Below are 16,998 nucleotides of genomic sequence, written 5' to 3' on the forward strand. Positions count from 1 at the left end.
TCCCAAACTCCAAATAAGAATTAACTGTCCTTATTTTAATATCTCAAAGAACTTTGTGTAGACAGTTAAAACTCAATTAATTGGGGCAATGAAGGAAGTTACAATAATGGATCAATTAGACTAGGGTGCAGTCCAACCCCTTACCCCAGGTAAATCACACATTGTTTCATTGCTGAATGCTTCTACTTGCAGTGCACTCAACAGCTTGGTTGAACTCGTCCTTAGTAATCAACTGTACCTCCATTTAGCACTTATTTTGCCTTAGAAATAGTTTATTTTTATTAACAAACACTCATATAGCACTACGTGTCTGGCACATTCTAAGCACTTTACAAATAAGCCTCTTAACAACTCTACAATATAGGTACTAATATTATCATCTCCATTTAGAGATGAGAAAACTGAGCCATTGAGGAGGGTTTCACACCTAATAAGTGATGGAAACAGAATTTGAACCCAGGAAGCCTGGCTCAAGGGTGTGTGCTCTTAACCACAATTGTATGTGGCCTCTCTCTCTTCCAGTAGATCGTGGAAGCACCAAGCTCTGCAAACTGTTTTTTCTGAATTGTAACTGCAAGCCAGAGATGTGGCAGGAGCAGGGAATACAAATATAAAGGCATAGTTGTTGCTCTACAGGACTAAATTATTTGTTTATTGAACATAACAAACCACAAAACTATGGCTACAAACAATAGCCATTTACTTGCTCACAATTCTGCAAACAGGGCTAGACTCACCCATTTGCAGTCAGCTGATGGTTCAGTTAGGACTGAAGGATCCAAGATGGCCTTACTCATGTCTGGCATCTTAGCTGGGAGAGCTGGAACAGCTGGAAGCTGGTTAGGCTTCTCCCGTGGTCTCTCATCCTAAAAGATGCTAGCTCGAGTTTCCTTAAATGGTGTTTCAGGGCAGCAAAAGAGCAAGAGAGGAAGCAGCAAGGGCAAATTCTAGGCTTGGAACTCACCCAATGTCACTTCTGCTGCATTTTTTTTGGCCCAAGCAAGTCATAAGGCCCACTCAGATTCAAGATGGCAGATGGTTATACAATGGCCTGAATTCAGGGATGTGTGATTCATTAGGGGCTTTTTAATAACAATCTACCACAAGAAGCTAGTAGTTTTAGTGGGGGATGATTGTCATAGAACATAGGGCTATAATAGAGATGGGTTACAGTGCGATAGGGATGTAGGGAAAGAAACCTCTGAATTGGTTGAGGGAATCAAGGATAGCATCAGGCAAGCAGCATTAACACAGACCCTCAGACTTGGAAGACAGGTTGTGTTTGGGAGGTTAACGTGGTGGGTGGTCCACAGAGGGATGGGGAAGGGAAGGAAGGGCATTCTAGGCAGGTAGAACAGCAGGTGCAAAGGCATCAATATGTGGTACAAGAAAGCGTCGTGTACTTGGGGAATAATAAATAGTTCAGAATGGTTAGAGTAAAGGGCACTTGAGGAAGACCGAGGGTGAGGAGGTTGAAGAAGGCTGAACCAGATCAGGAAGTGGCACGTGTGCCTTGCTAAAAAGTTTTCAAATATTGCCTTTGGGGAGTAGGTCATTGAGAAATTTTGATCAAGGCAAGCACATGATCTGATTTGTGTATTTGAAAATCACTTTGGGAGTCCATGAAAGGGGGATGAGATGGAAATCAGGAAGACTGGTGAGAAGGTGATTGCAAAATGCCAAGTATAAAAAGATAAGACCTGAAGAGAACAATGGCATAGGGAGCAGAGAAGAGAAAAAGGGTTCCAGAAATATTTATGAGTTAGAATGAATAGGATTTGGCAATCGAAGGAAGAATATAGAATGACTCCCAGGTTTCTAACTTTGGCAACCCAGTGGATATAGGTGGCAGAGTTTCAAGACGAAAATGCTCTTTTAAGTTTTGTACTAATTGACTGATTTTGAGCTGCCTGTGTGACAATCAACAGAGATGTGGGGTAGACAAGTTGGATATACAAATCTGAAGCCCAGGAGAGAGGACCAGACTGGAGATACAAATATAGAATTCATCAGCAAACAGGTGGTAGTAAGAAGCCATAGATTTCCCAGAAGCAAATAGAATAAAAAGAACAGAGGCTGGGGATGACTGAAAGAGCTACATTTAGTGATGAGAAGAGGAAGAAAAGTCCATGTAGGAAACTTAAAAAGAAGAATTAGAAAGATTGGAGGAAAACCAGGAGGCGTGGTGCCCCAGAAGTCAAGCGAGAAAAGAGTTTAAAGAAATTCAGGAAAGTGCTTATGGGATTTGACAGTTGATCATTGGTGACCATACTGAGAGCAGTTTTGGAGGAGTTATGATGCCAATACTCTGACTGCTTTGAATTGAGGAAACCTGTGAGAGATTGCTTGTAAGTGTGATGATGGGTGAGGGGGAGTTGCAGGAAGTTAAAGAGTTCCTTCATAGAAAGCGAAGTGATCTACCAAGAGGGAAGTGTGTGGGCTTGAAGAGTGTTGAGGGGCAGGGAGGAGGCTTGTAATAGTTGTGCTAAGAAAGAAAATCTTCTTTGAATGCCACTTCCTGCCAAGTTTCTGCTCTATATTCTTCTCACTTTCATGCTAAACTTTGGGGAAACTCATTTTTCCCCTTCACTCCTTAAAAGTGCTTTCATCGTAGTCTGGCATTTGTCTCTATATAACAATGACTTGCAAAAAAAATCAGTGACTTTTGTTTCACCTAATGTACATTGTGTCACTCAATATTATTTGTTCAAAAGAAGGAATATGCTTGATATTCTTAACAACATGCTCTGGGATTTTAGCTAAATTATTTAATTCTGATGTCCAATAGTGAAATGAGAATATAAGCTAGCTCTGTTTCCTCCCAACCTCAATGGAATGTTGGAGGAGTTGATGAAGTGAGATTGTAAGGCACATTGACCATCTCTGAGATAAGTAGCTATAATTATATATTACATATATATAATTATAATATAGCTATAGTAGCTATAATCTTCCTAATAGGATTGTCTCAGGGATTAAATAAGATAACGTAAAATAATGTAAAATTCTTAGTAAATATCTGACATATAATAGTAAATGGTAATGACTATTTGTATTTTAGTTTGAAATTTAGCAAACCAATATTTAGCGAGTGAAAAAAGAAGGTCCAGCTGTTTGGGGGGCACTTAGGTAGAAAAATATTTGGTGTTTATGAAATGATATATCTGGGAATTTCTTCAAAATAATCTCCTGTGTTGGAAGTGGGGGACAGGAATTATTCTAATTTTGCATTCATGTGAAAATTTCATAATAAAAAGTTATGATTTGTTTCACTCTATGCAACTCTATGTTAACGCAAAACACTTGGTATATTTAAATGTAATGAAAACTTTGTAACCGATCAAATGGCTTTTTGAGGTGTAAGCCCCCCTCACCCTACTCCACTCCCCAAAGTAAAAGAGTAATGCAAGGAAGATTTAATTTCAAATGGAGATAATGATTTGATCTTACGGCTTTTATAATATCATAAATGGGCGTCATTTCAATAACTAGTCTCAGAATATCTTTTCCACCTAACCAACTTCATTCATCATTAGAAAGAAACTACAAGTTCCAGGATGCACTGCACAATTAACGTCAAATCGAGGACCTCGCCTCTCCGAACTGGTTGTCCTCGCCTTATTTGAATGGGAATAATCCCGGAGAAAACTGACGTGTGTGACCTAGAGCAGACTTTCGAGTCTTTGTACGGCGAGGTCGGCCGAGCGTGCCGTTCGGAGGGGACAGCATGGTACCTTTCTGTTCAGGCGTCGCTCCGGGCAGCCTCACCCTTTTCTGGGGCCTCCGTGCGGCAGGAGGACTCCGTTAGTGCGCCTCCAAGATGGCGACGCTGTTGGCGGTAAATTCGGGTAAGTGCGGCCGGGGCAGAAGGGAAACTCTGGGGCCGAGCGATGATCAGTTCTTCAGTGAGAGACCAGGCTGTCAGGTTGCTCGGAGTCCAGGCCCCCACTTGTGCTTGGTCCCGCTTTTCCCGAGCTCTGGGCCTCGAGTCCCGCCCCTCCCCAGTTTGAATGGCGCGCGTCGGCGCTGCGGCTCTAGTCCTCGAGTTGGCTTTGAGGGTCCAAGCAAGGAGGCTTGGTCCATTGCAACCGGGCAGTCTCTCGCAGGCCAGCGCTGAGCCTGGTCCCTTCCACTCCTCGTGATGTGTTTGTGGCCTGGATTTCGCCTGAATATGCAAGACTCCGGCAGTAAGGCCGGAGGACCCCATGTATTTTCAGCCACGAGCGCAGGCTGAAAACTCGCACCTCAAAGCAAGCACCGGGGCCCCTCATGGAGATTGGGGGGTCCTGCAGGAAGCGAGGATTATGAAGCCCGCAATCCGGAAGGGGCCCGGGAAGGAGGTGCCATGGGTACAGCAAATGACTCCGACCTCTGCGGGTGTGGCCCGTCTCTGGATGCTCCTGGACCTTTGGAACAGTAGATCTTCGCGGCGGAGTAGAATCTAGAATGTAGTAAAGGAACTTGGAAGATTTGGGATGGGTCCTCTTTTGGTAATTCTCAATTTGGGTTGGCACCGCCCCCCAGGGGCGTTTTAAGAGTGGGTGCATTTTGATTGTCACAATTCCTAGGATCCGCTGCTGGCGCCTCGTGGGCGGGGCAAGGATGCCAAAAGCCCTTCCTGGGGCGGAGCGGTCCTGAAAACGAATAATTTCCTGCTCAGAATGTCAGTGCCTGCATTGAAACGCACATAGCTTCATGGGCCACTTAAGAGTATGTCTGTATGGTAAATGCTTGTAGAGAATTTCATTCAAGAGGAGTCTTTCCTGGACACCTTTTCTTTCTGTCTCTAATTGTGCAGTCTTTTTTTTTCCCCCTTGGTTCTGGTTTGTTATACTTTGCACAGGACTGATATTCTTGAAAAGTTGTCTAAATCTGAATTTTGCAAATCAAACCATTTTAGAAATACTATGATAAATTATTTTATAATGATGGATTATGTTTATTGAACACCTGCTGTGTCCCAGACGCTGGACTAAGTGTTGTACATATACCTGTGTGATAGCTGCTGTTAAATACCTCATTTTACAGATTTGGAAATAGAAGCTTAGAGTGTTTAAGTAACTTCCCCAAGGTTATACAGCTAGATTCTAAGCCAGTGTTAGGTGCTTAAACTACTACATGCTACTACTTAAGCACAACCTAATTCATTTTATTACATCAAAAATTCATATATCTGAATGTTAGTAATGAAGTTACTTCCTTCATATTGCTGTCTTGCCTTTCCACCCAGATATAAACTTAAAAGCAAGGCTTGCATGTTATATGTGTGGTTATGTATGTTTCTTTAGTAATACTCCTACCAGTTACCATAATTAAACATAAATGGTTGAAGGAAAAAGGAAAAGGAGTTGCCAGCAGCTGCAAAGAGTATACATTGTATAATAAGGCCTTGTGGCAGGAGTGTTTAATTGGCATCAGAAAAGAAACGTTTTTAAAAGCTCAGTCAGGAGAATATTTTTTTTAAAAAGTTAAACATTTTAGAGAAGCAGCCCAAATGTCCATAGAAGGATGAATGGATAAACAAAATGTAGTATATACATACAATGGAGTCTTATTTAGCCTTAAAAAGGAAATTCTGACACATGCCACAAGATGGATGAACCTTGAGGACATTCTGCTAAATGAAGTAAGCTAGTCACAAAAAGACAAATACTGTGTGGGGCTGGCCCAGTGGCATAGTGGTTAGGTTTGTGCGCTCCGCTTTGGTGGCCCTGGGGTTCACGGGTTCGGATCCCAGGCGGGGACCTATGCACCGCTCATCAAGCCATGCTGTGGTGGCGTCCCACATACAAAATAGAAGAAGATGGGCACAAATGTTAGCTCAGGGCCAATCTTCCTCAGCAAAAAGAGGAAGATTGACAATGGATGTTAGCTCATGGCCAATCTTCCTCACCAAAAAAAAAAGACAAATACTGTGTGATTCCACTTATGTGAGGTGTAGAAAGTCTTCAAACTCAGAAACAAAGAATGTTGGTTCCAGGGGCTGCGGGGAGGGGGAGTTGTTGTTTAAGGGGTACAAAGATTCATTTTTGCAAGATGAAAAAGTTCTGGAGATCTATAGTACAACAATGTGAATGCACTTAACACTACTGAACTACACACTTAAAGTTGTTTAAGATGGCAAATTCTGTTATGTGTTTTTTTCCACAATTCAAAAAAAAATTAATCATCTTAGAGTTGTAGAAGGGGGCAAAAATAGAGATTGTAGAGTTCTAAGACCTATGCTTGAGTTTCAGCTGCATGATTTACTAGTGATGTGACTGTCCCAGCTGAGTAGCCATACAGGCTTGTTGTTAGTAAGCCACCATTAACTCTGCTTGACACCCCTTCTGTGGCAGTGTGGTCACCCTTGTCCCGTTCACATCAGTGACTATTTCAAACCTTTTCCACACTCCTCAAATCTTTGTCCTCCAACTGACCCCTCATTTTCCTCGTCACAGAGGAGATAGATGCAAATGGGCATGAGCTCTTTCTTTTTTCACACTCAAACCTACAAACCTAGATCTGTCTGCACCCTTTTGAATCAGTTTCCTTGTGGCTCTCTATCAAAGGTAAATCCCACCCTTTATGCCCTTCTGCCTATTATCCTTTCTCTCTCTTGTATATTCACCTCTCTTTCTTGCTCCTTTTCTTTCCACTAACCTCCCGTCTTTATCTTGATCTCCTGCCTCACTCTGTCTTCTTGCTCCTCTTCACAGTTAAACTGTTCAAAAGATTCGTCACCATTCACTGACTCCATTTCCATTTGTCTCCTTCCTCCACCCACTCTAGTCTCTTCTCATCCACCTAAACAGCTCTCAATAAGGTTAACATGCTCTTCTATTTCATGACGTCCAGCAGACGTTTTTAATCTTTAGCTTGATCTTTTAGGATAAAGATCCAAATCATTAACATGGACTAGGAAGCCCTGCTTGGTGCGGCAATCGCCTACCTTGCCAAACCCTTTTCTGTACTCGAGCTCTCTTAGCCTTCTTCTCAGTTCCTTGAGAATGCAGTGTTCCCTCTTGCCATGGGAACTCACATGCTAGCCTCTCTTCCTGGAATGCATATCCTTACCTGCAACCCCTCAGGTAAGTCCCACTTTATCCTTCAGATTTCAGCCTAATCATCACTTCCGGGAAGGGAATCCTTCCCTTCCCTAACCTCCTTGGCTAGGTCAAATTCCCCTGTTATGTGATCTCTTGCCTTGGGTACCTTCTCCTTCATAGCTCTTACCAAATTGGATATTATACTAACGTATGACTGTGTGATTCGTGTGTTTCCTCACTACACCGTAAGCTTACCAGTATCTGGGACGTGATGAATGAATGAAGGTGTGTGACTCGCTAGAGGTGTCCCTAAACATTGAGGAAACTACATATTTCTCAAATGTACAGATCACTATTGTTAAAAACACATATTTAGTAATTTGGAAAAAGTTATAGCCTCCTTTCATTTTTTTTTTTTTTTTTTAAGATTTTATTTATTTATTTTTTCCCCCCAAAGCCCCAGTAGATAGCTGTATGGCATAGCTGCACATCCTTCTAGTTGCTGTATGTGGGACGCGGCCTCAGCATGGCCAGAGAAGTGGTACGTCGGTGCGCGCCCGGGATCCAAACCTGGGCCACCAGCAGCGGAGCGCTCACACTTAACCGCTAAGCCACGGGGCCCGCCCGCCTCCTTTCATTTGTAATCAGTAGCAGAAAGATATTTACTACAATTAGTCAAACCAAAGACAAACTGTGATAAATCTTTGTTGCAGTTACCTTCTGTGATGTGTTGACATTAATGATGGACTCAGGAGGCCAGCATATGTGGGGGGCTTTTTGTGTCGATTTTTGACCTGTTTTTGGATGCCTCCCATAAAAGGGAGGGAAAACAGAATTTTCCTCTAAAACTCCCTGAGCTTATTACTCTAAGAATCTATAGTACAAAGAAATTTATTAGTTCTTCACAGGTTCTATTGTATATTAAGTATTACTTTTAAAGGCAGAGAATTTACTTCTGTCAGCTTTTTGTTAGATTTTTGAAATACCTGTGGTAAGGCAAGTTTCAAATTTGCTTAGGAGTCATTTTGATACCTTTCTATGATACCCTGTGCCAATAAATGACCAGTTCTGACCCTTCTGTACTAATAGGCCTTTCCTTTCTATTTTGCTGCCCTCATCCTAGTTTAGGTTTCACCACCTCATGAGTGGCTTATCTACCTACCATCCTTGGTTCCTGACACTTCCTGTTCTAGTTAGTCCATCAACCACACCATTGTCCTACAGTACCAATTTCATTTTGTCATCTACTACTTGAGATTTTCCCATTTACTAATAGGAAAAATTCCATCTTGGACTGGAATCCAAGGCTCAAACCTACTCTATCCTTTGCAGTTAGAGAGGGTCAAGAAAATGACCTCTAGGGAAGTCTCTAGTCACCATCCAACTAGCACCTCACAGGCAGTCACCAGGATCCAGGGTCAGGTCCTCATTTTGGCAGACCTGAACTCTGATATTTGTTAGTGTAGCCAGAGTTGGTTATATCCCAGTAATTGATTTTTCTCTAATCAAACTCAGAATCTAAGACAGACATATAAACCAGTATGCCAATTTATTGATCTTTTTTTTTTTTTGTGAGGAAGATCAGCCCTGAGCTAACATCCATGCCAATCCTACTCTTTTTGCTGAGGAAGACCGGCCCTGAGCTAACATCTATTGCCAGTCCTCCTCCTTTTTTTCCCTTTTTCTCCCTAAAGCCCCAGTAGATAGTTGTATGTCATAGTTGCACATCCTTCTAGTTGCTGTATGTGGGACGCCACCTCAGTATGGCTGGACAAGCGGTGCGTAGGTGCGCGCCCGGGATCTGAACCTTGGGCCGCCAGCAGCAGAGCCCGTGCACTTAACTGCTAAGCTGTGGGGCGGGCCCCGCCAATTTATTGATCTTTAATGGGAAGTATATCTGCGTGGGTACTCATGTTGGTTAGTCAGCACATTCTTTACTCTAGAAATTTATATGACAAGCTGTATTTTTTAATCAGAAGATTGGCAACTATGGGACCAAAGCAGGGAGCTGACAATCTCTTTCTATGTAAGGTCTAGGCGTGGTGATTCCCATTCCTCCATGTCCCCACACCAGAGACCTGACACATTGCTTCCTGCCCTGCCCTTCAGATTAGATTAGATTCTTCTTTTCGTATGTTCTAGCACTCTGTACTTCTCCATCATACTGGTAATTGTTTTTGAATTCTATGTTTAATGTCTGTCTCTTGTCAATCTGTAGGTTCTATGAGGCCTGGGATCCTGTCTATCTTGCTCAGTCTGTAGTACCTGGCACATAGAAGGCCCTAAGTAAATATTTGTCGAAAGAATGAATGATCCAGCTTGACTGGTGTAGTGATCTCCTCTCCCTGCACATCCCTGCTTAAAAGTTTTTTGTGCACTACATTGCTTTCTTCTGACAACATTGTTCATAAGACTGTAATGCATTTAATTAGGTTACAGCTATCTTTCCTGTCATTCTTCCTGTCCTGGTAGCTTTATTTTGATTTGCGTTTTCTCAGATAGTAGTTAACCATTTACAGATCACCCTTTAAAGTGTAGGCTATAGTTAGTTTCAAGTTTCATCTGTTTAATGATTGATTGGTTTTGACTTGTTTCCCTTTCATAGTCTTTATAAGCACATATGGGTACCATGTCTGATTGTTGGCAAACAGAAACCTTGGGCTTCAGGGTAGTGTTTTTCAAACAGTGGGTCTAAAATAAACTTAGTGGGTCCTCCACCAATTAAAGGGAACAGAATACAAAATATCAGAGTGCATTGATATAATAAATGAATATTCATTAGTGTTTCACATTAAACTTTTGTTTCACTTTTGCATATATATGTATACTGGGTAGATATGGAATATTTCTTACCATGAGTTATGGTCAAAAACGTTTGAAAGCCACCGCTCTGACCTCTTTAATCTCAGTATTGCTCTTTGAATTCTCTATCTTTCACACTTTCACACCTATCTTTGAGTCCTTTTTTTTTTTTTTTGTGAGGAACATCAGCCCTGAGCTAACATCCATGCTAATCCTCCTCTTTTTGCTGAGGAAGACCAGCTCTGAGCTAACATTTGTTGCCAATCCTCCTCCTTTATTTCCCCAAAGCCCCAGTAGATAGTTGTATGTCATAGTTGCACATCCTTCTAGTTGCCGTATGTGGGATGCGGCCTCAGCATAGCCGGAGAAGCGGTGCGTCAGTGCACGCCCAGGATCCGAACTTTTGCCGCCAGTAGCGGAGCGCGAGCCCTTAACCGCTAAGCCACGGGGCCGGCCCTATCTTTGAGTGTTTGCTCACACTTTCCCTTGGCTGTTCATTGTCACCCAGATTTTCCCCATCCTTCAGATTGCTACACAAGTGCAGCCATCCCTTAGAAATCCTTGACCATCATTTTGATCTTTCAAAATTCTTGTGTTTTTTTTTCTGGCAAGAGTCATGTTCCTTTTTTGTGTTGTCATTGAAATATTTTACTTATGTCTGCTTTGTCTCCCAAACTGGATTATAAGTTTTTAAAGACCAGGATTGTTTCTCTTATCCCCTATGATATTTTACTGTTCATTAATGGAGCTTAAATATGTTTAGATAAGTCAGTTTGGCTGAGTTTAGATGAATTGGGCTAGGTCTGTCTAGATGTGATCTTAATTTCTTCACTTACCAGACTATTTACCAGATATGTCTGAAATACCTAAATTCATCTTCTCAGACATTTTCGCTTTCCAAGTATTATGTATGGAGGCAATAGAGCTTAGTGGCTAGGGCACGTTCTGATGCTGCTGCCTGGGTTCACAACCTGCTTATCCAGTGTGACCTTGGGTGAGTTTTTTGACCTCTCTGCCTCAGTTTCCATATCTACAAAATGGAGGAAGACATAGTGCTGACTTCATAGTGTTTGAGATGAAATAACATGTGTAAGGACTTTATGCTCCGTAGTACATAGCAAAAGCTCAGTATTCCTTATTGTTGTTATTACCCTTACAAATCAAAATGGGATCCTTTTCATATGAATTTACAGAAGTATTCCATATGTCTATGCTGTTTTGTAATAGCTAGTGTCCCAGCCAAAATAAAATACTTATTTTTCAGCTGCTAAGTTTTATACAAAATCTGATTTTTTTCCTCCTGCTTTTTTCCTTCTGCTTTTCATTTGGATTCTAGGGAAGAACAGAAAGGCACTTATCTTTGAGTGCCTATAATATGCCAGGCACTGTATTGTGTGTTTTATCTAGTCTATCTCATTTAATCCATTCAGCCCTATGAGGCAGGTGATGTAACTATTTAATATATAAGGAAATTGAAATTTAAAGAGGTTATTTCCATGTCACATAGCTAATAAAGGGGCAAAACCAGATCCAGCTGATATTCTAATTTAAAGTCAGGATTTACTTTATGTTATATTAAGTTAGATAAAATGATGTTTATATTGTTGCTTGAGAATTCTAGTAAGTACACTTTTATATTAATGTTTGATTTGTATGTATAACTTCATATATTTAAAAGTAGCTGTGAGCGTGACTAAAATGTATAGGCAGTAACCTTATATTATTTTCCAAATATATGTTTTATTTGATGCTGGTTTTGTTATTTTTTCTTTAAGCTGCTAGTCTATGGGGTCCTTACAAAGACATTTGGCAAACAGTGGGAAATGCTCTTTGGAGAAGACAACCTGAAGCTGTCCATCTTCTTGACATGATTTTGAAGAAACACAAGCCTGACTTCATCTCATTGTTCAAAAACCCAGTAGGAAATTTTCTTTTTCGCTTCTTGGCTTTGCTTTCTTTTTTAAAGATTGAAGGAGCAAGTAAACTCTTAATGCATGTAAATGAAATCTGTTACTTGTCCTAGTTCATTGATTCAAGTTTTCTCTGAATATGTAATTTTCCCTGGGAGCAGTTATTATCTTCTTTTTGTTCTCCATGGAAGTTAATGTTATATTTATCTTAGGTAGGAGATATCAATAATATTTGAATATGATTTAAAAAGTTCAGTATATTCCAGAAATATGAGCTCCTTGGAATTTCTGACCTATAGTTAATATATTTAAGCTCAGTAAGATTGATTATTTTATTTATTTCCAGGTACATTTCAACATTTTAATTCTTCATAATGTTCTGTAAGTTGTGTTAGCTGAACTAATTAATTCTTTCATATCATTAATCACTGCATCTTGAGATCCTTTTTAACCAGGAATAGAGTACCTCCGTGGAGGGGATTCATATTTGGAAACTCCTTTCCTTGCTGTTTAACAATTTTATTTTATAGACTAACAAGACAGTCTAAGAACTATTTATGGGTTCATCTTACCAGAAATGACCTTTTGCTTTTTTAGCTTTTTTTTCTATCGTTAGTAGAAAGAGCCCAGGCCTGGGAGCCAGTTGAGCTGAGTTTCAGTCTTGGCTCTACCGCTAGAGCTGTATGCCCACAGGCAAATCACCTGACCTACCTGGGCATCAGTTTTCCCATCTGTTAATAGAGGAGTTAGATTAAATGACCTTTGTGGCCTTTTTCAGGGTGTAAATTTTTAAGATTTTTATGATCCATCAAGTAATTCTATTCTTTTGGGAATAAGACTAAATTTTAAACAATATATTAATAAACTATCATTATTAGCCCTACTAATTAATCCAACAATTCATATATCCATTTGTTATTTCCCACTTGAAGACTTTATTGTTTTTTGTTTTGTTTTGTTTTGTTTTTTGTGAGGAGATCAGCCCTGAGCTAACATCTGCCAGTCCTCCTCTTTTTTTTTTTCTTTGCTAAGGAAGACTGGCCCTGAGCTAACATCCGTGCCCATCTTCCTCCACTCTACATGGGATGCCGCCACAGGGTGGCTTGCCAAGCAGTGGGTCAGTGTGCGCCTGGGATCCGAACCGGCGAACTCTGGGCCACCACAGCGGAGCGTGCGCACTTAACTTCTTGCACCGCCCTGCCAGCCCCTGGACTTTATTGTTTTTATTTATTCAATATATAATTGGAAAAGTTCCTTAGGAACTTAGAAAATAGTGTGCTATTTTGTGTGCTTTCTCAAAATTTTGTAGTTGAGTTTAGGAGAAGCAGTTATTGACAAGTTAGTAATAGTATAAAAAATTGAAGGTAATACCAAATATTACCTCATAAAGGTCTAATTATAGATTATTTGATAAGAAATAATTCTTTTGTTATGTTACCGGGCTGCCTTATCATGAATAAACTTCTCTAGGTGACAATTTAAGACCTTTTCTCCAATGTACTATTTTCATTACATAATCTTATTTATTTATTTTTACTGTAGTCAAAAAATGTTCAACAACATGAGAAGGTTCAGAAAGCCAGTACAGAGGGAGTCGCCATCCAGGGTCAGCAGGGAACCCGGCTTCTTCCTGAACAGCTCATTAAAGAGGCCTTTATCCTCAGTGACCTTTTTGATATTGGAGAATTGGCAGCTGTTGAGCTTCTCCTCGCCGGTAGGTTTACGTTTAACTGAACCTATGATAAGCTAGTACAGAATTATAAAATTATTCACTTGGAGTTTAAAATATTATATCATTTAGATTCCAAAATAGTTTCTAAGGATGTAGTTTATTTGAAAAACTATATTCAAAATATTTCCTTTTGTTTATCTTTGACTTTAGGAAGGCCTTAGTGATTGGAGTTGTTAAAAGTAATTTAACTATTTTAAGATAGGCGTTTATGTGGTAATTTACTAGCAAAGAATAATTGGCTGCATCTCAGAAGTTTTATAGCACAAAGCTTTTATTGTCATATAATGAATGAGAAGGTAAGGTCACTAGTCTTTTGGAATTTCTTTTTGAGGAGGTGATTTAGATAATGAATAGGTCAAAAAAAAAGATAATTTCAATAATACTGAGTCCTAGGAAGAAAATAAAAAGCAGTGGGATATAGAGGGATGGGAGCTGATAGGCGGCAGCTCTAAATAGGGCACTTAGAGAAGGCCTCTCTGAGATTGGGACATTTAACCTGAGACCTGCATGATGTCATGGTGCCAGAGTTGTTGGGGAAGAGTGTTCCAGGCACAGCAAACAGCAAGTGGTTGGGGTGAGCACAAAGGCATGCTAAAGGATAAAAAGACCACTGTGGCTGGGGCATCAGGAGTGAGAGGGAGAGTGAAGAAAGATGAGAATAGAGCAGGGATCAGATCATACTCTGTCTTGCAGGCCATGAAAAGCATTTGGATTTTATTCTAATTGCAATGGGAAATTGTTGGCAGGGGCTTTAAGAAGAAGAGTTACATAATCTGGAATAACTTTGAAATTATTTCTCTGGCTGCTATATAAAGAAAAGATTGAAATTTCCATAAAATAAGCAATTCATTTTAATTATAACAGAGCCATGTAAAGAAGCCATGTGGGCATTTTAGTTGAAAGAAAGTCTAATATGTATAAAGATAACTCATGGCTGCCAAAATCCTTTTTGAACTAAGACTGCTTTAAAAGAAGTACGATATTGAGAATGAGTAAGGTAGTTTTCCCATTCTATGATGGAGATATTAACCGAACATTCTCGAGTTTTAAGTTTAACTCAAAACTTTCATTTAACAGACATTTATTTTATGTGTGCCATGGGCCAGGCACTGTGTTTTAAGAGTTAAACTCTGGGCCGGCCCCGTGGCTTAGCAGTTAAGTGTGCGCACTCCGCTGCAGGCGGCCCGGGTTCGGATCCCGGGCGCGCACCGATGCACCGCTTCTCTGGCCATGCTGAGGCCGCGTCCCACGTACAGCAACTAGAAGGATGTGCATCTATGACATACAACTATCTACTGGGGCTTTGGGGGGAAAAATAAAATAAATAAAATAAAAAAAAAAAAGTTAAACTCTCAACAGGGATATAAAGATGAATAAAACTTCAACTAATATAAAGGAGCTTATAGTCTAGTAATTGAGAAAGACATGGAAACAAACAATTATGACACCATTAAGTGCATTAATGCAAGTTTGTTGCAAGATTTAGTGATGGTCCACAGGGAAGGGGATTAAATTGATGTTGGTTTGTACAGAAAAATTTTCACAAAGATCGTGAGGCTTAAGGCACGTGTTGAAAAATATGTCAAGTGGAATAGGTGTGCACTCAGGAGAACAAAGGGCATACAGACAGAAGAAATTGCCGGTACGGAGGTGTGAAGCAGTGAGATGAATTTGGGCAACAGAAGGGAGTAAAGTTCAGGAGTGATTGAGCTAAGGGGAGAAAAAAGCCGTAGGAAATGCAACTGAAACTAGAAGCAAGTTACTTTAAAAAAGACAAAGTGGAACTTATTCTAAAGGAGAGCAGTTAAAAGGGCAAGTGAAATTGAAACAAAAAAAAAGCTTATCTCATTTTCAGAGAGGACTCTAGGGAAGAAACTTCCAAATATTTGAAAGATTTCATGTGAAAGAATAAAACAGTAGATGGCTGTTTGAAGTAGAGGACCCTTAAGGGCCACTTAATCCCTTAGATTCTGTGATTTCTTTGAACTGAACGTTGGTATGGTGATTTTTGTCTCTTCCTCAACACATATGTGTTTATATACTAAATTGTTTCTTAACTTCCTTTTCTAGGAGAGCATCAACAGCCACATTTCCCTGGCCTCACCAGAGGATTGGTAGCTGTTCTTTTATATTGGGATGGAAAACGATGCATTGCAAATTCCCTGAAAGCCTTGATACAGTCTAGACGAGGAAAGACATGGACCCTGGAACTCAGGTCTGTTTGCTTCTTGGGATTTCAGGGGTTAATTAGAAATTACTTGAAGAATTATAATTTTAGAAACAACAAAAATTTCTCCTTAACATGTATAATTTAAGTAAAGTATGTAACATAAATAGAGTAATAAACACTCCCTTATTCTGCCAAGAAGGACACAACAGTTTAAACCTGCTTTATTTTTTTACAAATAAAAAGTAACTCAGTTATGGTTAGAAGTTTATTGAAACCTAGTGATCTAGAAAGGATGAAAAGAGCTAGGTTATAATTCATCCTGGTTGTTTCCAGTAATGCAACATTATTATCAAAAGAGCATTTGCTATGTCCATATGACAAGGAAGTATAAACATTGCTGTTCATTATAACTTTGTTTATTGATTTCTTTTCATTACAGTCCAGAGCTAGTTTCCATGACAACACGCTTTACAGATGAGCTGATGGAGCAAGGATTGACTTATAAAGTCCTTACTCTGGTGTCACAGATTGATGTGAACAATGAGTTTGAGAAACTACAGCGCGAGAGAGGTTTGGGCAGTGAAAAACATCGCAAAGAGGCAAGGGTTCAATGAGATCAATTCATGGTTATTTGTGTCAATTTTTGGAGGCAGAAAAGTCGTGACAATTAGAACATTCTTCTAATACAGGCATAGGAATATTAATAATGCATATTAAAGTGTAGGCAGCTGTGTCTATTAAATTGACTTGGCAATTGTTTCAGCTTCTTTCTAGTCACCTATGTGCCACTGTAGCTCTTTTTCTGGAATGAACTCTTCAGGAAATTGGTTATCCCATAAAGGAGCTTAGAACTTAAGAATGAGGAATTAACAATAGGGTTTGTTCAGAATTCTAGAGGTGAGAGTTTAGGGTCACTCGTGGATTCAGATACGTTTGTTTAGTTAGCCTTTATAAAAGATAGTTTACATTTTGGAGTAAGACCAGGCTTCACTGTAATTTACTTACCCTGCTAATCATATATTTTTATTTCTAGGTTTCTGATCTCATCAAGGAGTGCAGACAGTCTCTGGCAGAAAGCCTTTTTGCCTGGGCTTGCCAGTCACCTTTAGGCAAAGATGACACTCTTCTCCTTATTGGACATTTGGAAAGAGTGACAGTTGAGGCTAATGGCTCATTGGATGCGGTGAATCTGGCTCTTCTTATGGCACTTCTCTACTGCTTTGATACTAGTTTTATAGAACAAAGCACAGAGGAACGTGATGGTATTGGATTTTATACCTATTAATACATTTACATTTTTATTTATTTATTTTATTATTTTATTGAGGTCATACTAGTTTATAACATTGTGAAACT

The 16,998-nt window shown here is 39.9% G+C and overlaps 1 protein-coding gene across 2 annotated transcripts in view; it reads left to right on the top strand.

The window, feature by feature from the left end:
- The first annotated feature begins 3,679 nt into the window (after positions 1 to 3,679).
- NUP205 (nucleoporin 205) overlaps positions 3,680 to 16,998 on the top strand; it is an 84,340-nt gene continuing 71,021 nt past the window's right edge. The window contains exons 1-6 of one of the 2 annotated variants that reach the window (XM_058530739.1): positions 3,680 to 3,848; positions 11,606 to 11,748; positions 13,283 to 13,454; positions 15,543 to 15,687; positions 16,082 to 16,241; positions 16,676 to 16,904. In XM_058530739.1, the coding sequence (XP_058386722.1) occupies positions 3,821 to 3,848; positions 11,606 to 11,748; positions 13,283 to 13,454; positions 15,543 to 15,687; positions 16,082 to 16,241; positions 16,676 to 16,904 (877 nt within the window). In that variant the 5' untranslated portion in view covers positions 3,680 to 3,820. The remainder of the gene's footprint in view (positions 3,849 to 11,605; positions 11,749 to 13,282; positions 13,455 to 15,542; positions 15,688 to 16,081; positions 16,242 to 16,675; positions 16,905 to 16,998) is intronic. The other variant, XM_058530735.1, reaches the window with a different exon arrangement.

Source organism: Diceros bicornis, chromosome 3 (assembly GCF_020826845.1).
Source record: "Diceros bicornis minor isolate mBicDic1 chromosome 3, mDicBic1.mat.cur, whole genome shotgun sequence".
Lineage (NCBI taxonomy): Eukaryota > Metazoa > Chordata > Mammalia > Perissodactyla > Rhinocerotidae > Diceros > Diceros bicornis.